Here is a 21,930-nt window from a genome sequence, read left to right as displayed (position 1 = left end):
AAAGGGAACCCTCTTGCACTGTTGGTGGGAATGTAAATTGATACAGCCACTATGGAAAACAGTATGGAGGTTCCTTAAAAAACTAAAAATAGAATTACCATATGATCCAGCAATCCCACTACTGGGCATATACCCAGAGAAAACCATAATTCAAAAAGACACATGCACCCCGATGTTCATTGCAGTACTATGTACAATAGCCAGGTCATGGAAGCAGCCCAAATGCCCATTGACAGACAAATGGATAAAGAAGATGTGGTACATATATACAATGGAATATTACTCAGCCATAAAAAGGAACGAAATACGCGGAGCGGCTAGGCCCGTGAGCCACGGCCACTGGACCTGCACGTCCGGAGCCTGTGCTCCGCAACAGGAGAGGCCACAACAGTGAGAGGCCCGCGTACCACAAAAAAAAAAAAAAAAAAGGAACGAAATTGGGTCACTTGTAGAGACGTGGATGGATCTAGAGCCTGTCATTCAGAGTGAAGTAAGTCAGAAAGAGAATAACAAATATTGTATATTAACGCATGTATGTGGAACCTAGAAAAATGGTACAGATGAACCAGTTTGCAGGGCAGAGGTTGAGACACAGATGTAGAGAACAAACGTAAGGACACCAAGGGCGGAATGCTGTGGAGGGGGTGGGGATGGTGGTGGGATGAATTGGGTGATTGGGATTGACATGCATACACTGACGTGTATAAAATTGATGACTAATAAGAACCTGCTGTATAAGAAAATAAATAAAATAAAATTCAAAAATTAAAAAACAATACCATTATGTCACTTAAAAAAAAAAAAAGAGGAGAGAAAAAATTTTTTGTTTTTTGGTCCATGATCTGAGGATCACATACTACATTAATCTTTTAATCTGGAACTGTTTTTCATTCTTTGTCTTTGATGGCCCTGAGATTTTTGAAGAGTACAAACCACTTATTTTTAAGAATGTCACTTAATTTAGCTTTTTCCTTGTGATTAGATTTAGGTTACCTACATTTTTGGCAGGAACAGCCATATACATGGTGGTGTGTCCTTCTCAGTACGTCATACCGAGAGCTTTTCTTTGCTGTCTTGCTTTCTAACTTAGGGCCCCAGGCCTGTGGGGTCCTCAGATGACAGGAAAGAGCAGCCTTTAAAGCCAGATGTTCTTGTTGTGGTTCAGTACCTGGTTAGGGATGCTAATGGCCGATGTAGAGGCTTGCCACCTCCCTTTCCCACCCAAGTCTAGAACCAACTGAGAAAGACGAAGGAGTCAAATGGAAGGCCAGAGTATCATGAGCTTTACTGTTGATAAAACTGGGGTTGGAGAATGTTGCTCTCTCTACTTCTTTCCCTCTGGTCTGGCCTTTGATGCTGGTCTTAGTTGGTAGGGCTGCTGTAATAAATTACCACAAACTCATACAGCTCAAAATGAGAGAGATTTATTCAGTCACGGTTCTGGAGGCTAGAAGGCCAAAATCAAGGTGTCAGAAGGGCCATGCATTCTCTAAAGGATCTGGGAAGAATCTGTTCTGTGATTTCTTGTGGCTGGTTGTGCCTGCTGACATCCCTTGGTTTGCAGCTGCATGGCTTCAATCTGTGTTCTTCTCTCTGGGTCTGTCTCCCCTCCCACCTTTTTAAGAAAAATTTTATTGGATTATAGTTGATTTATAATGTTGTGTTAGTTTCAGGTGTACAGCAAAGTGATTCGGTTATACATATACATATATTCATTCTTTTTCACATTCTTTTCTCATATAGGTTATTACAGAATACCGAATAGAGTTCCCTGTTCTATGCAGTAGGTCTTTGTTGGTTATCTATCTTATATATAGTAGTGTGTGTATGTTAATCCCAAGCTCCTGATTTATCCCTCCCCGCTGTGTTTCCCCTTTGGTAACCATAAGTTTGTTTTTGAGTCACCTCCCCTTTTATAAGGAGACACCAAAGTCATGTTGGACTAGGGTCCACCCTAATCGAGTTTGACCTCTCTTAACTTGATTATATGTACACAGACCCAGTTTCCAAATAAGGTCACATTCACAGTTATTGGGGGTTAGTTTTCGACATGTCTTTTGGGGGACACAATTCAACCCATAACAATGCCTCACCGAGGTTGCCTGCAAAGCAGACGCTTACTTAGCTCCCTGTGAAACCAAGCTGGGTGAGCTGCAGTGGTGGAACTGAAAGGCCAGACTTCCAGCTGCCTCAGGTAGGGCCTAGGCCCTCCTTCCGGTGAACCTGGCTCACAGGGACCTGGAGTAGAGCAGGGTAGTAGCACCTGCTCTGCCCAGGCCTTGGCTGCTCAATTTATTTTTAAAATCTCACTGTAGGAAAGGAGAAGTAAGTGAGGGCTGGAAAGGATGGCCTCCAGAGTTTGGGTAAGTCCTCATGAGGAACCAGGGGGAGGTGGGAACAGAGTTCTCTTCGAACACTAGCCCAGCTGGTGTTTGTCCCTTGGTTCCTTTTCTTTCTAGCCAAGAGCATTATCTGCTTAACTGGTGAGTGCTGTATCTCCCGGGGGGCTGTGCTTTATAGTAGATCCCCAAGTGTCCTCTTCAGTGTAGACCAGTTCTGTGGCAGGCATTGTCTAAGAAACTAATACTCCCATGGTGAGAGCCATCAGTTTTTACTCTTCTCACAGAAATTGTTTAAACAACAGGACACAGGTCAGAAATACAGGTGTATATAAGGAAAGCAATATAGGCTATAGATTGACATTTAGCAGGAAAGCCTCAGCCTTAGTTTCTTTTTTACTACCAAATAGAGATATATTATTAGAATAAGGAGAGTAGTTGTTTTCCCTTCATGATAAGGTAAAATTTTTCAGGAAATAGGTTTGGGTGAGTTGTTTAAGTATGAATTAGTGTTAGGTTTTTTTGTTTTTGTTTCCACTTAATGAAAAAGATCTGTAGTTCATTTAAAAAGTTCTTAGGGTACTTACTATAAATATGATTATTTGGTTTGAGTGGTCTCGAAAACATTGAGGGCCAGCTCTGTAGAGGCAAAATAACAAAGTTATCATCACAGATATTGTTGTCACTCACTTTGGGGACTCAGTCTGTAAAGAGGTGTAGCGTTAAAAAAAAATGTCTATTGCATCACCTTCAGTAGAAAATCATAGAGATGTTTCTTGCAAAATATGTCTTTCTCCAACTAGGGAACATTATTGCAAGAGCACTTTAAACCTTCTTTTCTGCTTGGCTCAGAGAAATAAATGTAAAAGAGAGAAGCGGGGCTGGGAATTTGATCCTAGCAACATGATTAAGTTTAATAATGATAAACGTGGATTAGGAAAAACTCAAGGAACTGAACATTTATAAACTAACTTTTAAGGGTAAAGAAGGTATGTAGGCAACCCCAAAATGAAATGAAAATGGTTATAAATGTCCAAAAATGATCAGTATCACTAGTAATCAAAGAAATGAAACTTCGCACCAGACTTTTTTGCCTGTCATATTGGCAAGGATTTGGGTGGTGGGATTAACATTAAATCTTAAGATACTTTGACATTTTAAATTTTATCATGATCATGTATTAACTTTATAGATTGAAAAGGTCTAAGTATAAGCTATCTAGGTCTTTAGTAAATGTACCTGATTTGGAGGTAGAACTGGTTTTGTGTACTGAAGGAAGTAGTGACGTTAGGAAGAGGCAAAGTTTACTTCTCAGACGAGTTAGCAAGCTAGATCAAGGGTGAGGGTTTAATTCTGATTGTTATGTATTTGTTGCATATCTTAACAGTCTCATTGCTTGTTTTTCTTTTTTTAAAAAAAATTATTTATTATTTATTTTTTGGCTGCGTTGGGTCTTTGTTGCTGTGCGTGGGCTTTCTCTAGTTGTGGTGAGCGGGGGCTACTCTTCACTGTGGTGTGTGGGCTTCTCGTTGTGGCGGCTTCTCTTGTTGCGGAGCACGGGCTCTAGGCACGCGGGCTTGAGTAGTTGTGGCTCGCAGGCTCTAGAACTCAGGCTCAGTAGTTGTGGCACATGAAATTAGTTGCTCCGCGGCATGTGGGATCTTCCCTGACCTGGGCTCGAACCCGTGTCCCCTGCATTGGCAGGCGGATTCTTCACCACTGTGCCACCAGGGAAGCCCCTGCTTCAGTTTCTTATCAGAGCTATTGTTCTGTTTTTTAGACCAGAATCTTGACTCCTCTGTTTCTCACTTCTATCACAAAATGAGTCAGCTCACTTCTCTGCTTAACATCCTCCAGAACAGTTACCTTAGAAAGCAATGTCATCCCGTTGGTGGGAAACACATGTTAGAACATGATGTACAGGAGGGGGAAGAAGCTCAAGATTACTTCTATCTCATTTCAAGTAAAAGCCAAACCCCTTTTCTCCCCTCTCACCCCACGCCCCATGTCCTCTCTTACCATTCTCTCCCTTGCTTACCACACTCACTTCTTGCTGTTCTTTGAAGAGCCCAAGAGGCTTCTTACTGTTGCTCAGCCTCAGATGCTCTTCAGATATCTCACGGTTTATTTCCTCCTTCAGGCCTCTGAAAGGCTTCCCTTGCCCACCCCGTGTGAAGCAGCTACCCCTCCTCTTGCACTCTGTGCCCCTACCCTGGCTTACTTCTTCATAGCACTTATTATTTATTTCACTTCAGTGTTTCACTCCACTACTGTTAGGGTTTTGTTTCATTCCTTTCTGAATGTCCACCCACCAGTCAGGCACTCAGTACTTAGTTGTTGAATGACCAGCTGAATTTCCGAATTTTCTTTAGTGGCTTCTCAAGCTCTTTGCTTAGAGGAAGAGGCAGGACACCCTTGTTCTTCAGCCGTGGGAAAGTAAGGCTGCCTTCCGGGTACCAGATGTTTCTAAGAGGTGCTCTGGGGACTTCTTCCCCTTTCTCACTGCTCAGATTTTTACATTCTATTACTCTGGTAAGATTACTGGTCAAATGAATCTGTTTTCTAAGTAACTTTTCCATGTTTGGGGCCAATGCTTTCCTTTTTCCTGCATTTGGTATCATTTAATGTAAATACTTCAATGACATTTTGGCATTTATTCCTTCATTCAGTTAGCAAATAGTTATTGCAGTGGATATTATGAGCCAGGCTGGGTACCAGATGGGGTGCCAGGGCTTAAAGAGATGGAGGTCCTGCCTTTCCCTTGAGTAGCTTGGACTTCAGTGTTTGGTTGTAGGTGCCATTGGGACAGGCAGCTGGTGTAAGAGAAATGCAGAGAGGGAGGTCGAGAAACACAGGGTGGCTCACCTAGGCCTGCCTCAGAGGGTTGGGAATCTCCACAGTGGACAGGAGTTTGAAAGGTGAGGAAACAGGTAAAGGCTGCTCCAACAGGAGAGAATAATTTGGGCAAAGGCGTAGAGAGCTGTACTTGTTTAGAGAAGCAAAAAAAATCAATGAGTATTATTGGAGCATACACTGTAATGCAGGCTGTGGTGGTGGACGAGGCCATGATAGTTCTTGCAAGGGCCTGATCTGGACGCTTCTAGAGGGTTATGTGTATCCTGTGTAGAGGTGAGACTTTTATCCTGCAGCCCATGGATTTAGGCATGTGCACCTGAAGGGAAGTGGCTGGTGAGGTGCAACTTTTTTTTAAAAATAAATTTATTTATTATTTATTTTTTGGCTGTGTTGGGTCTTCATTTCTGTGTGAGGGCTTTCTCTAGTTGCAGCAAGCGGGGGCCACTCTTCATTGTGGTGCGCGGGCCTCTCACTGTCACAGCCTCTCTTGTTGTGGAGCACGGGCTCCAGACGCGCAGGCTGAGTAGTTGTGGTGCATGGGCTTAGTTGCTCTGCGGCATGTGGGATCTTCCCAGACCAGGGCTCGAACCTGTGTCCCCTGCATTGGCAGGCGGACTCTCAACCACTGCGCCACCAGGTAAGCCCTAGGTGCAACGTTTGTAATTTGCATGCCCCCTTTCTGAGACAGGGAGAATACAGAATATTTTCTGTTGTGTATTAATATATCTCCACACAGAGTATTTTCAAATTTATAAATTCCTGAAGGGTGGCAGGGTTTAATTTTGATGTACCTCATTTTCCTTGCATGCACTTTGTTTTTTTGTTTTTGGCCGTGCTGCATGGCTTGTGAGATCTTAGTTCCCCAACCAGGGATCAAACCTGGGGCCCCAGAGTGAAAGCACCTAATCCTAACCACTTGACCACCAGGGAATTCCCTCCCCACATGCACTTTGTGAGATAGACGCTCATTTAAACCTTCAGTAAATGATGATCACATCATCTGTAGTCCTGATCTGTTTTAACTTCTTATTATCCCCTTGCATGTTTTCCCCTTTATCTACCCCATCCCTTCCCAACTTCTCTTTTTGTCAAGCAGATTAAATTTATTATAAAAAGATGAGAAAAGGAAAGCTTTGTTCTGAGAGGGTTTGCTGTCTGAGCTGTCGGATGCCAGGCAGTGTTGCTGCATCTGGAAGTGGGGTGGGGCCGGACTCCTTTCTGAGGCATGCATGCCTGCCCATGCTCCTTATCACCTTGGCATTCCCTGTGCCTGGCACACAGTAGGTGTTCAGTAGATGTTTGTGGAAGGAATCATGCTGTTCATAGACAGCAGGATTAAGTTTGTGTTTTCGCAACACTACTACTGCCTACTTTTCTACTTTGATCTGTATAATCTTTTCTTTCTAAGCTCCAGACAAACTAACCTCCCCTCTCCATCCCTGCAAACTTCCAAATATTTTCACCACGTAAAGTGTTCTTTCTCTCATCTGGCAAACTTCTGCATCTTCTCATAAGGCTTAACTCTGCCTCTTTCTAGGGAAGTCATTTCTGAGTAACTCAGGTGGAGTCAGGAACTCCTTCCTGTGTATAGTTTTGTATTGAAGTTTGTTCGGCCTCTAAACAGTGAGCTTGGAAGACAACCTTACCCCTTTCTGTGTCTCCAGTACTTTAGCCTGGTGTCCGGTGGTTTTGCGGACAGGATAGTTTGTAAGTTGTTATAGGAAAGCATGTCATGATGAGTAGAAGTGCACCTGAGTAAGCCCTGTGCTGGGGATGTGGAATATTGTCCATTAACCTCTCAGCCGGCACCAGGCCTTTACATAGGTGCATGGATGAGAGTCTGTTTCAGAGCTGGTGCATAGGAACAACACCTTCTGTAAACTTGCAAAGTTAGAAAATTTATTCTTTTTTAAAATAATTAATTAATTAATTTTTGGCTGCACTGGGTCTTTGTTGCTGCTGTGCGCTGGCGTTCTCTAGTTGCGGCGAGCGGGGGCTGCTCTTTGTTGCAGGGAATGGGCTACTCATTGTGGTAGCTTCTCTTGTTGCAGAGCACGGGCTCTAGGCGTGCAGGCTTCAGTAGTTGTGGCACGCGGGCTCAGTAGTTGTGGCTCACGGGCTGAGTTGCTCTGCGGCATGTGGGATCTTCCCGGACCAGGGATCGAAGCCCTGTTCCCTGCATTGGCAGGCGGATTCTTAACCACTGCGCCACCAGGGAAGTCCCTAGAAAATTCATTCTTTCTAGGAAGGACTCTGAGGAGGAGAGCAATATAATTAGGTCAGTGATTTAATGCCAGGAATAGAAGCTTGGGAGGATGAGTAACTAGAGGCAGTTTTTCTTTTCAGGAGTCTGGGGAGAGATGAGGGGGTCTTCCTAACAGGGTGGTAGAAGGGAATGGTTAAGTAACTAGAAGAGTTTTTGCTGGAGGAGCTTACCTGCTATTTGGGAGAAATGACCACTGACCTCACCACCCAATAACTCAGCACTGATGCCCGCATCATCTTCTCTGCAGAGACTGCCCCAGCCATCATGGAGGTGGCCAAGGTGGAGAGTCCGCTCAACCCCAGCTGTAAGATCATGACCTTCAGACCCTGCATGGAGGAATTCCGGGAGTTCAACAAATACCTCGCATACATGGAGTCTAAAGGAGCCCATCGAGCGGGTCTTGCAAAGGTGATTATCCTCAGATCTTTTAAGCCAGAAAATGATCACTTGGACTTTTGGTTATGCTTAGTCTTCTTGATGTGGAAACTTGTTTCTTCCAAAGGAAGACATTTGCAAAATCTTTGTTCTTGTTAATCCATTAATGCAGTTAATGCAATGGGAAGCATTGATAGGCTTAAAGTAGAGGAGAGGAGGATATGGTGGCTGCTTGTTTGTTTACTTGTTATTTTTGTGACATTATTTTGATAAGATCACACTGGCTTCTACATCAAGAATGAATTTGAGGGGGAGGCAGAGCAGAAGCAGGGAGTCTTGTCAGGGGTAGTTGTGATGTGCTCAGGGACATAAGGGTGGTCCCTAAGGCGCTGAGGACTGCATTGCAGGGTTGCCCCCATAAGCCCAGAGTTAGAGCTTTGAAAGAGAGATTGTCTAGATTTGAATTTAACCTGAGATAGGTATATCTTTCTATAATGGAAATCTAGTTCAATTTAAAATTTTCCTCAAGAATAGATTTTATTGTTACTTGCTTTGTTTTGTTATTGTTCTAAATGTTAAGTTTATAATCTGGGTTTCTGTAGACTTGTTGGCATCACCACATAAATTCCTGAGCCCCAGCAGAGCCTTCTCTACTGTGGCTCGTCATGGGTTCTCCTTGGAACCCCATCTCCGTGGAAGGTCCAGTAGCATTGAAAGCAGACAGTAGCCTCAGAGAGAACCTGCAGAACTGCAGGGGTTGGTGTTCAAGTCCTCCTCCTGCATCTGGACGCAGCTGCTTGTAACCTTGGACTATTCTGACATCTCTGCCTTGAAGTCTGTTATTTGATATGTATGGTTCAGGTCACTCCTAGAAAAGGTTTAAAATTTGGAGATATTAAGTTGAGTGAAAGTTGATTAGGGGTGGGTGAGAGAAAAGGAAGATAAAGGTTTATAGTGAATTTCTCAGATGAGCTATCCTTACTTAATCTTTTCATTAGGTTTTCTCTTAAAGATCTCATTTTTGGAACCTTAACATTTCTGGGTTGTCTTTGAGGAGGAAAAAAAATCATGCTTAAGTTGAAGAGAATGATATTTCAGAATCACTTGACACACAGAATTTTGATCATAAACTTGAAATGAACCAGTTAGCAAGGTTTTGAGCTTTATTGGGCAGAGGGGTGTTAGGGCGACTGTCTGTCCTCTTCTCTGGGCTCTGAATGCAGCCCTTTGTCCTGTTGTTCTCCCTCTTGTTGCCTGAAAACATATATCTTACTGTGTTCCACTGGGATTAGTGAATGTTCTGTGGTCGGGGGCACGTTTAGTAACCTTAGAAGAGGAAGCAGGCACTACCCTCACAAGGGAGCTGCAGGCACACAGAGGACACCTGTGCTGCCTTGGGTGTTCTCTGACAGAATGACGTTAATGAGAACGACAGTTAGTTTTCTGAATGTTGAACCAGACACACCTGAGTCCAGACTTTTTTTTTTAAGTGAGACTCATTGACAAAGCTGGAGTTATTCAATTATTCAATCTTGTGGTAATTTCCTTTTACTTATACTAGGAATACAGTAAACTGTTTTATTCCCAGTCATTTTTGTCATCTTTTACATCAAGTCACATGGACTCAGTTTCACCTGATTTCCTTCTTTTTCTGGAAGTTACAGCAAATGTATAAAACTACACCAAATCAAATCAAATTGTAAAGATCAAAACTGCATTAATGTTGCTAGTTTACTTTGAGGGCTAGCCCTGGGGAACAGAACCACCTATGAAATTCTTTGTTGATGCGCCATTTAATGAATTGGTCTTAATTCATGATTTGAAGAAAGTGGTTGAGAAATTCCAACAGTAGTGACTTTGGCCTCAGATTACAGTCTGTCCTGCTTGATAACATTTTTAAAAAAATCAATCAATCAATTAATTAATTTTTGGCTGCGTTGGGTCTTCGTTGCTGTGTGCGGGCTTTCTCTAGTTGCCGCGAGCGGGAGCTGCTTTTCATTGTGGTGCGCAGGCGTCTCACTGCAGTGGCTTCTCTTGTTGTGGGGCATGAGCTCTAGGCACGCGGGCTCAGTAGTTGTGGCTCGCGGGCTGTAGAGCGCAGGCTCAGTAGCTGTGGCACACGGGCTTAGTTGCTCCGCGGCATGTGGGATCTTCCCAGACTCTAGGGATCGAACCCGTGTCCCCTGCATTGGCAGGCGGATTCTTAACCACTGCGCCACCAGGGTAGTCTGGTTGATGACATTTTTTAGATTTATACTTTAGATTTAACTTTTTTTTTCCAGAGTGAGAGGTTTGACACCCTGACTTTTTGTCTAAAAAGTTGGTGGTCCAGGTATGAAAGTGAAAAGTGACAGTGTCCTTAAATGTAAAACTTGTACTGTTTTTGTGGAGAAAGGTTATGATGAAGCATTATTATACGAGCAATGGCTAAATTCTTCGGCAGCAGTTTCTGGACGTAGCCTGTTCTGGGCCTGAGGTTATGCATAATACAGAGCTTCACAAGTAGTCTAGCGGGTGCAGATAGCTATCTGTGCCCAAAGGTGAAGAAAGAGTGTGAGAAGCACCGCCCTTCCTCCTCCTACTCCTTTCTCAGTTGGTAGATGATAGTAATAGCAACATAGTTCAGGATAAGTAGTGCAAATACAGATTGTAGCTGGACAATTTTTACTGGTATAGGGCCCAGGCTGGGGTCGGGGAAATGGTAATATGCAATATATATATATATATATATAAATATATATATGTATAAATATATATATATGAAGTCCTAAGTATGTTGTGCTTACGATTCCTATGTAAGAAAATCTGATGTGTTAAGATTTAAAATTATAGTTAAAAAATAAGATTTTTGTTATACGCCTGAACTTACAGATTTTTAAAGTTCTGTCTGAACATTTTAATTGAAGTAAATGAACACATGCACGAAATATTCACAAAGGTAATATTTAGAGTTTTGTAAATGTATTCCTTCTCTAACTTGAGAGAAGGAAATTTGGTTCAGAATTTTTTGGGGGTGAAAAACTGCCTTGTTTTTCACAACACAGGAAAATATTTAACTCTAAACATAATATTGATTTTGATTGTAGATATATTTCTAAACAGGAGCCTGAATAAATCTATGTTTTATATTTTGGAATACTCACATTTATTTCTGATGAAGAAAAAGTTAGTATTTATAACACTCTTAAATACTGCCCTCTCCCCTTTCAATATGTGATCAAGACAATGTAATATGTTTATCCATATCCATTTGGTGCGATTGTCCATATGCTTTTAAAATACTGAGTATGTATTTTTAGCTCATTTTAAGCTAACATACCTTGGAGAAAATAAAATGTATAATATTGCCATATTGCTGATGAAAATTAAATTAATTTTAGACTTGACTGCTCCCCCCACCTCTTTTTTGAATTAATAGAGTCGCTTATCAGGTGTATAACATTGGCCAAGTCACTCCTTCCCCGACTCCAGGTTTTCTCATCTGATGAAGCTTGACTTAAAGCTTTCACAAAAGATAGTTGCAGGTGCAGTGTAGATAAAATGTGAAAGACAAAACCTGAAAACTCTTAGAAAACAAAATAGAATGTATTCATGCCCTAGAGTAGGAAAATATATATTTTTTAAACAGAAGATCAAGGCAAAAAATGAAGAAATTGGATTATATTAAAGTTAAGAGCTTATGTTTATCAAAATATAGTTTAGAAGGTTGAAGGGAAAGTTACAGGGTAAGAGAAGATATTTGATATATGTACACACATACATATAGATATTTGCAAATACACACACACACACACATTCTTCTAAGAATAACCAGACTATATACAGAATCTCTATACATTAATAAGAAAAGGACTGACAGTGCCATAGTAAAATGAGCAAGAGGATTGAAAAAGCACTTTACGAAAGAGGATATCTGTAGGGTCAGTGAATATATGAAGAGATTTCTTTAGTTATCAGAAAATGCAAATAAAATCCACACTTGAGTACCATTACACACCTTCCAGAAAGACTAAAATTTAAACAATCAACAATGCAAAGTGATGATGAAGATGTGGAGCAACAGGAACTTTCACACATTGCTGGCGGGAGTATGAAATCATACAACCACTTTGGCAAAAGTTTGGTAATAACGATTAAGTTTGATCTGTACATATCCTATGTCCCAGTAGTTTCACTGTTAGGAGGGTCTGTGCGTGTGTGTATTTGAGAACCGTGTGCCCACATGCAGCAGAAGATGCATACAGCAATATTAATAGTGCTGTTTGCAGTTGCCAATAATTAGAAAAAAAACAAGTGACCACCAAGTAGTCACCCCTACAAATAAATATTTATACGAAGGCGCACTAAGTAGGAATGAAAGTCAATGAACTTCAGTTACCTAGGTCATCATATTTGAATCTCACAAAAAAATTGAGTAAAATATAAAAGATAAAGAATGTATGTATAGGGGGCTTCCCTGGTGGCATAGTGGTTGAGAGTCCGCCTGCCGATGCAGGGGACACGGGTTCATGCCCCGGTCCGGGAAGATCCCACATGCCGCAGAGCGGCTGGGCCCATGAGCCATGGCTGCTGAGCCTGCGCGTCTGGAGCCTGTGCTCTGCAATGGGAGAGGCCACAGCAGTGAGAGGCCTGCGTACCGCAAAAAAAAAAAAGAATGTATGTATATATGGATGCTTATGTTTCTGTACATTTAAAAAACTGTTGTTAGGGTTTACACACAGACATGAAACTATAAAGCCCAGCAAGGAGATTAATAGCATAAGTACCATGATGGTGACCATGTTTTGAGTAAGAGGGGGATGTATTTGGAAAAGGGTACCAGGATCTCTGGGGTGCCAGAAGTATCTTACTTCTCACACCTGAGCAGTGGGTACTCTGGTGTTTGCTTTATAATAACTCACAAAGCTACATATTTGTGATTATACATTTTTTGTATGTGTGCTATCTATATTTTGCAATTAAATTTTTAAAAGAAGTTTGTCTTTAAAAATTAGGATAACTTCTAAAGGTGGATAAATTCCAGGTATAAACCATGACCCAATTCATAACTTTGTTCCTTCTAATTTTTGATCATATGATTACGTATTTTTGGTTTTACTGTTGATGATCTTTCTATTGTTAGTAATTAAGTGTTGAAATACTATGGGAAAGCAGTGGTGTGCTGAGCTGCTTCATACAGGCACATGAGAATTGAGAGTGCACATCTTTTCCAACCCCATGTTCAGTGACATCACGTTGGTAAGCTCAAATTGGCCATGATGGGAGTAGTTACAGCCATGGAAACAGGCAAACCCCACAAATCAGGGTTCCCCCACCTCCCCGGAAAGTTGTTGGTTAAACATTTACTTGCACACCACTCTGATTTGCCATATTGTGTGAGAGGTGTTTAAAGAAAAGATATCAACTAAACCAATACTTATTTTTCTCATGGTACTATAAACACCACTTGAACTCTAGCAAGTTATTTTACTTTTGTGTGTCTCTCAATTTTACCTTTAAAACAGAGAGGTTAACAGTAGCCACTAAAAAATAAGTTAATACAAGTACAGTATTTTGTATAGTAAGTACTCAGTAAACTTTGCTGTTTTAAAAAAGTCATGTCAGTAAGGTGAATATTTGGGAGAATGCAAGCATTTCCTTTCATGTGAATCTTCACAGTTCTTTTACACATTTGTCATATAAATGCTGAGAAATTCTTCACTTGTATTCTGTTGGAATAGGAAAGCTAAATAACTACCTGGAATGTTTTCCAAATAATATTTTATCATTTTACTTTTAGGTTATTCCTCCTAAGGAGTGGAAGCCAAGGCAGTGCTATGATGACATTGACAATTTGCTTATTCCAGCGCCAATTCAGCAGATGGTCACAGGGCAGTCAGGACTGTTCACTCAATACAACATCCAGAAAAAAGCCATGACAGTGAAGGAGTTCAGGCAGCTGGCCAACAGTGGCAAGTGAGTAGATTCAGTTTACTATTTTTATTTCTTGCAAAGATATAGGTGAACATGGTAAGTAACCAAGTAGACGGGAGCTTGTGGTGAAAAGCAGGAGTCTTCTGCACAATCTCTTTCAGTCCTCATTTAACGGTTACTGTTTTCTGTTTTTCAGGTGGTTGCCTGCCTACTTACTTTAGTTTACTGCTAGGGAAATTGTTCCTCGTTTTATCATCTCATTCATAATACTTGTAAATGGTTTTTTTCCTATCTTTTAGTTGCCATGAGTTTTTGATTCTACACTTGATTCATCTTTGTTAGGCAAATTTTCTTCTGTGTGTGACAATCTTTAAGTCTTTTTTTTTTTTTAAAAAGCATTCCTCTTTTTTAAAAAAATTAATTATTTTTGGCCGCATTGGGTCTTTGTTGCTGCGCGTGGGCTTTCCCTAGTTGGCATTGAGTGGAGGGCTACTCTTCGTTGTGGTGCGTGGGCTTCTTATTGCAGTGGCTTCTCTTGTTGCAGAGCATGGGCTCCAACAACTTTCCGGGGAGGTGGGGGAACCCTGATTTGTGGTTTTTGCCTATTTCCATGGTGTAACTACTCCCGCACAGGCGCGCGGGCTTCAGTAGTTGTGGCACGTGGGCTTAGTAGTTGTGGCTCGCGGGCTCAGTAGTTGTGGCTCGTGGGCTCTAGAGTGCAGGCTCAGTGGTTATGGCGCACGGGCTTAGTTGCTCCATGGCATGTGGGATCTTCCTGGAGCGCAGGGCTTGAACCTGTGTCCTCCACATTGGCAGGCGGATTCTTAACCACTGTGCCACCAGGGAAGTCCTGACAATGTTTAAGTCTTAAATGATAAGTTATATATATTAGAAGATGAGTAATTTAAAAAGAAAATCCTTGAATGACTTGAAGGGCCACCAGTATTGTGTTAGTCACCTGCTGCTATCTAACGAATCACCCCAAACCTTAGTATCTTAAATCAATAAACATTTAACATCTCAGTTTCTTAAGGTCAGGAATCTGGGAGTGGCTCAGCCAGGTGGCTGTGGCTCAGGGCCTCTCCTGAGGTTGCATTCAAGTTGGCTGGGGCTGCTGTCACCTGAAGGCTTGACTGTGACGAGAAGATTTTCTCCCAAGATTGCTCCCCTTACGTGGCAATTGGCTGGAGTCCTGAGTCCTTTGCCACATGAACTGCTCCTCGTGTTGTGGCAGCTGGCTTCTTCCAAAGCAAGTGATCCAGGAGTTACCAAGATGAAGACACAATGTCTTTTCATGACCTGTTTCTTGACTGTCATTTCTGCCATATTCTATTTGTTATAAGCCAAATGCAGCCCATACTTAAGGGGAGGAGAATTAAGCTGTAAGTCTTGAAGGGAGGTGTATCAAAGAATTTGTGGATATATTTTAGAAACTATCACAGTTATGATTGTTATTAAATTGCCCCCCCACTGTTTTTTTTTTAAAGTTTCTGATATGGTGGTTAAGGCCTTAGATCAAAATATTAATCTGGAAAAAAAAATACCCCCCCAAAACCAACCAACCAATCATCCAACCAAAAAACATCAGTGTCTAAATTCTCTGCATGGGTATTCATGAGATTAAGTCCTTTGGATAAATTTAGTTGATATCTTTTAAAAAATTTTATATTTGACATAGTAAGCACTTGATGGTACTTGAAGAATCTTTTTTCTGTGTGAAGTTCCTATTATGGAGCATTCTGGCTAATCCAAAGCAATTAGACATTTTATAATTAATTCAAGTCCCTCTTGAATTTTTTTTTAACATCTTTATTGGAGTATAATTGCTTTACAATGGTGTGTTAGTTTCTGCTTTATAACAATTGAGTTTTTTTTCATAGGCATTAGTAAAGCCTCATCGTTTCAGATTTCATTGATTGAGAATGTGAAACTTTTATTTGGACTAGACTTGTTTGCTTTTATACTCTTTAAGAACTCTTTAATAAGTTCAATGCTAAAACAAGATTGCAGAAGCAATTTTATCCAACTTTTTCTTTTCCTAACCCAGTGTTAGAAAGATATTTTCTTTTCTTTTAACTTAATTCATTAATTAATTAATTTTTTGGCTGCGTTGGGTCTTCATTGTTGCACACGGGCTTTCTCTAGTTGTGGCAAGAAGGGGCTACTCTTTGTTGTGGTGTGGGCTTCTCATTGCAGTGGCTTCTTTGTTGTGGAGCATGGGCTCTAGGTGTGCGGGCTTCAGTACTTGTGGCATGTGGGCTCAGTAGTTGTGACTCGTGAGTTCTAGAGAGTAGGCTTAGTAGTTGTGGCACATGGGCTTAGTTGTCCATGGCATGTGGGATCTTCCTGGACCAGGACTCAAACTCGTGTCCCTGGCATTGGCAGGTGGATTCTTAACCACTGTGCCACCAGGGAAGTCCCTATCCAACTTTTTATAAGTACAAACTGTTTACCATATTCTGTTCTCCATTTTCTAGTGCCTATTTCCAGAGTCATTCTTAAAGTATTAAATAGCTTACAAAACCCCCCTCCAGGCCACGTGGGTCCCTGGGGGCATAGGAGGGAGGCCAGGGAGATCAGGAGAGGCAGGTGGGAAGGGCCCTCCCAGATCCCAGACCGGAGGTGCAGGAGAGGAGAGGAGGGCATTTGTCCCACCCACTCAAGCCCAGGAAGCCTGCTGGGCTCCCAGGTGAGGTCCCCTGCCCTCTGAGACCAGGGGTGGGGGGCACGCCTGGGCCCCTTCTGTTCCTTGAGCCTAAGCCCCACCGCCCACAGCCCCCAGGGCCTTTTCCAGCCTTGTGCGTCCTGAACACTAGCCCCACCCACTGCCCAGATCTCACCCTTGCTTAGGCCCCGCTCTCCACAGCCAAGGCCTTCCCCCACCTCCTTTTTTTTTTTTTCCTTTCCTTCCTCCTCTTTTTTACTGTTGTGGTGCTGATGTACCTTCTGGTTGTTGACTCATCTATATTTTTATTTTTACATTCTTTCTAACATATCTATTAGTTTCCTAGTCTAATTTTATTTTTTACTTTGTTATTTTTCTCTCTCTCTTTTTTTTTTTTGTGCCAGCCCATGCGGCTTGCAGGATCTTGATTTGCAAGCCTGGGGTCCGGGGGAAGCTCCTGCGGTGGGAGCTCTGAGTCTGAACCACTGGACTAACAGAGAACCTCAGACAGCAGGGCATATTCATTGAAGTGAGGTCTCACAGAGTTCCTCATCTCAGCAACCAAGACCCAGCTCTACCCAATAACCTACAAACTCCAACGTTGGAAGGCTCAGGCCAAACAACCAGTAAAACAGGAACACAATCCCACTCATTAAAAAAAAAAAAAAAATGAGATGGCAAAAAAATATGTCACAGATGAAGGAGCAAGGTAAAAACCTACAAGACCCAATAAATGAAGAGGAAATAGGCAATCTACCTGAAAAAGAATTCAGAGTAATGATAGTAAAGGTGATCCAGAATCTCAGAAATAGAATGGAAGTACGGATTGAGAAAATACAAGAAATGTTTAACAAAGATCTAGAAGAACTAAAGAACAAAGAAACAGGTGAACAACACAGTAACTGAAATGAAAAATACACTAGAAGGAATCAATAACAGAATAACGGAAGCAGAAGGACGGATAAGTGAGCTGGAAGACAAAATGGTGGAAATAACTGCTGAGGAGCAGAATAAAGAAAAAAGAATGAAAAGAATTGAAGACAATCTCAAGAGACCTCTGGGACAACACTAAATGCACCAACATTCAGATTATAGGGGTCCCAGAAGACGAAGAGAAAAAGAAAGGGTCTGAGAAAATATTTAAAGAGATTATAGTCAAAGACTTCCCTAACGTGGGAAAAGAAATAGTCACCCAAGTCCAGGAAGCATAGAGAGTCCCATACAGGATAAACCCTAGGAAAAACACACCAAGACACATATTAATCAAACTAACAAAAATTAAATTCAAAGAAAAAATATTAAAAGCAACAAGGGAAAAACAAAAAATAACATACAAAGGAATCCCCATAAGGTTATCAGCTGATTTTTCAGTGGAAACTCTGCAGGCCAAAAGGGAGTGGCAGGATATACTTAAAGTGATGAAAGAGAAAAACCTGCAACCGAGATTACTCTACCCAGCAAGGATCTCCTTCAGATTCAATGGAGAAATCAAAAGCTTTTTTTTTTTTAAAAGATAATTATTTTCCTGCCTTCCTTCTTCATTGCAGTGGCTTCTCTTGTTACGGAGCACGGACTCCAGTAGTTGTGGCACGTGGGCTCAGTAGTTGTGGCTCACGGGCTCTAAAGCACAGGCTCTGTAGTTGTGGCACACTGGCTTAGTTGCTCTGTGGCATGTGGGATCTTCCTAGACCAGGGATCGAACCTGTGTCCCCTGCATTGGCAGGCAGATTCTTAACCACTGTGCCACCAGGGAGGTCCCTCAAAAGCTTTTCAGAAAAACAAAAGCTAAGAGAATTCAGCACCACCAAACCAGCTTTACAACAAATGCTAAAGAAACTTCTCTAAGCAGGAAACACAAGAGAAGAAAAAGACCCGCAAAAACAAACCCAAAACAATTAAGAAAATGGTAATAGGAACATACATATCGATAATAACCTTGAATGTAAATGGATTAAATGCCCCAACCAAAAGACACAGACTGGCTGAATGGATACAAAAACAAGACCATATATATGCTGTTTACAAGAGACACACTTCAGACCTAGGGACATATACAGACTAAAAGTGAAGGGTTGGAAAAAGATATTCCATGCAAATGTAAATGAAAAGAAAGCTGGAGTAGCAATACTCGTTTCAGATAAAATAGACGATGAGATAAAGACTATTACAAGAGATAAGGAGGGACACTACATAATGATCAAAGGATCAATCCAAGAAGAAGATATAACAATTATAAATATTTATGCACCCAACATAGGAGCACCCCAATACATAAGGCAAATTCTAACAACCATGAAAGGAGAAATCGACAGTAACACAATAATAGTAGGGGACTTTAACACCCCACGTACACCAATGGATAGATCATCCAACCAGAAAATAAACAAGGAAACACAAACTTTAAATGACACAATAGACCAGATAGATCTAATTGATATTTATAGAACATTCCACCCAAAAGTGGCAGAATACACTTTCTTCTCCAGTGCACATGGAACATTCTCCAGGATGGATCACATCTTGGGTCACATATCAAGCCTCCGAAAATTGAAGAAAATTGAAGTCGTGCATCTTTTCTGACCACAACGCTATGAGATTGGAAATCAATTACAGGAAAAAAACTGTGAAAAACACAAATACATGGAGGCTAAACAGTGCGCTACTAAATAACCAAGAGATCACTGAACAAATCAAAGAAGAAATAAAAAAATACATAGAAACAAATGACAATGAAAGCATGATGACCCAAAACCTATGGGATGCAGCACAAGCAGTTCTAAGAGGGAAGTTTATAGCAATTCAATCTCACCTCAAGAAATAAGAAAAATCTCAAACAATCTAACCCTACCCTTAAAACAACTAGAGAAAGAAGAACAAAGAAAACCCAGTCAGTAGAAGGAAAGAAATCATAAGTATCAGAGCAGAAATAAATGAAATAGAAATGAAGAAAACAATAGCAAAGATCAATAAAACTAAAAGCTGGTTCTTTGAGAAGATAAACAAAATTGATAAACCCTCAGTAAGTGGTGTAGGGAAAACTGGACAGCTACATGTAAAAGAATGAAATTAGAACACTACCTAACGCCATACACAAAAATAAACTCCAAATGGATTAAAGATGTAAATGTAAGACCAGACACTATAAAACTTTTAGAGGACAACATAGGAAAAACACTCTTTGACATAAACCACAACAAGATCTTTTTTGACCCACCTCCTAGAGTAACAGAAATAAAACCAAAAATAAACAAATGGGACTTAATTAAACTTAAAACCTTTTACACAGCAAAGGAAACCATAAACAAGACAAAAGGCAACCCTGAGAATGGGAGAAAATATTTGCAAATGAAACAACAAAGGATTAATCTCCAAAATATACAAACAGCTCATGGAGCTCAATATCAAAAAAACAAACAATCCAGTTAAAAAATGGCTGGAAGACCTAAATAGGCATTTCACCAAGGAAGACATACAGATGGCTGAGAGGCACATTAAAAAATGCTCAGCATCACTAATTATTAGAGAAATGCAAATCAAAACGACAATGAGGGGCTTCCCTGGTGGTGCAGTGGTTGAGAGTCCGCCTGCCGATGCAGGGGACACGGGTTCATGCCCCGGTCCAGGAAGATCCCACATGCTGCGGAGCGGCTGGGCCCGTGAGCCATGGCCTCTGAGCCTGCGCGTCCGGAGCCTATGCTCCGCAACGGGAGAGGCCACAACAGTGAGAGGCCCGCGTACCACAAAAAAACCCAAAAAACAAAAAGCTACAATGAGGTATCACCTCATGCCAGTCAGAATGGCCATTATCAAAAAAGCGAGCAACAATAATTGCGGGAAAGGGTATGGTGAAAAGGGAACCCTCCTGCACTGCTGGTGGGAATGTAAATTGATATAACCACTATGGAAAACAGTATGGAGGTTCCTTAATAAACAAAAAATAGAACTACCATTTGACCCAGCAATCCCACTACTGGGCATATACCCTGAGAAAACCATAATTCAAAAAGAGACATGCACCACAATGTTCATTGCAGCACTATTTACAATAGCCAGGATATGGAACCAACCTAAATGTCCATTGACAGATGAATGGATAAAGAAGATGTGGCACATATATACAATGGAATATTACTCAGCCATAAAAAGAAACGAAATTGAGTTATTTGTAGTGAGGTGGATGGACCTAGAGCTTTTCATACAGAGTGAAGTAAGTCAGGAAGAGAAAAACAAATACCGTATGCTAACGCATATTATGGAATCTTAAAAAAAAAAGGTACTGATGAACCTAGTTGCAGGGCAGGAATAAAGAGGTAGACATAGAGAATGGCCTTGATGACATGGAGTGGGAGGGCGAAGCTGGGGCGAAGTGAGAGTTGCATCGACATATATACACTATGGAATGAAAAGTAGTTGGCTGGTGGGAAGCAGCTGCATAGCACAGGGAGATCAGCTTGGTGCTTTGCGATGACCTAGAGGGCTCGGATAGGGAGTTTGGGAGAGAGGCTCAAAAGGGAGGGGATATGGGGACATGTGTATGCATATGGCTGATTCGCTTTGTTGTGCAACAGAAACTAACACGGTATTGTGAAGCAATTATACTCCAATAAAAATCCATTTAAAAAAAAGTATTAAATAGCTTAGTTCATTTAGCAGAACCTCTACTTGATTACTTTGATATTTCCAGAGACTGTTTGTACTTGGAAATAATCAGATAATACTTACTAGAAAATGTTGGTTAATATCCTTAAAAATCATCATAATTATTATGAGAAAGTTCTGTGGGGTTTCAAAGGAAGGTAAACCTTCTGTGGTAGTTAATTGGAATGGTGTAATTTCATTTCGTAGGTGCTACTGAGATGGATTTTGAAGGAAGGCCAGAAACATTACAAAACTAATGCATGCTTATTTAAAAATTCAAACATTATAGAAATGCGTAATTTCAACTCCCAGAGACAATCATTGTTAATAATACATGGTGATTCAAAATATTGATGAGTACAGAGTCTCAAAGTCCTGTGTTCTCTTGTCACGGAGAAACTTTGATTATCATCTCTAGCCCATTTGATTATCGTAGCATGGTGTCAGTTTTCTATTTAGAGGGAATTTATCTTACTAGGCACTTACTTTATTCATATCTCTGTTTTTTATTCTGGTGGCTTAGTTGTAGATTGACTCTTCCTGAAGGTAGCCGTTCAGGTGACAGTCTCTGTTTTGTGTTCCACTGTGTACCCAGTGCTTGGTACAGTATCTGGGACATGGTAGGTGCTGTTTCAATATATGTTGATTGAAAAAATAAATAGTGTCATGAAGCTAAAATATACTTGAAGTAGTATAAATTATTAAACAGATTTTAAAGATTTACTTATTAACAGAATATACATTTCTTGATATTCTGAAGTTCAAAGATAATTTAAAAAATAGTGGACTCTAGGGACTTCCCTGGTGGTCCAGTGGTTAAGAATCCATGCTTCCAATTCAGGGGGTTCAGGTTCCATCCCTGGTCGGGGAACTAAGAT

General features: G+C 41.0%; 1 protein-coding gene across 4 annotated transcripts in view; it reads left to right on the top strand.

Annotated features, from left to right (window-relative positions):
- Window positions 1–21,930, top strand: part of KDM4C (lysine demethylase 4C) — a 400,055-nt gene that overhangs the window by 32,579 nt on the left and 345,546 nt on the right. For all 4 annotated transcript variants that reach the window (XR_003790632.1, XM_029201477.1, XM_029201479.1 and 1 more), the window contains exons 2-3: window positions 7,709–7,869; window positions 13,616–13,791. Coding sequence is in view for 3 of the 4 variants with exons in the window: in XM_029201477.1 (XP_029057310.1) it covers window positions 7,726–7,869; window positions 13,616–13,791 (320 nt within the window). In the remaining variant the exon portion in view is untranslated. The remainder of the gene's footprint in view (window positions 1–7,708; window positions 7,870–13,615; window positions 13,792–21,930) is intronic.

This window comes from Monodon monoceros, unplaced genomic scaffold (genome assembly GCF_005190385.1).
Source record: "Monodon monoceros isolate NGI ecotype Baffin Bay Population unplaced genomic scaffold, NGI_Narwhal_1 Super_Scaffold_5, whole genome shotgun sequence".
Lineage (NCBI taxonomy): Eukaryota > Metazoa > Chordata > Mammalia > Artiodactyla > Monodontidae > Monodon > Monodon monoceros.
Note: the sequence above shows the minus strand (reverse complement) of the source record. Positions and strands in the feature narration are given on the sequence as shown.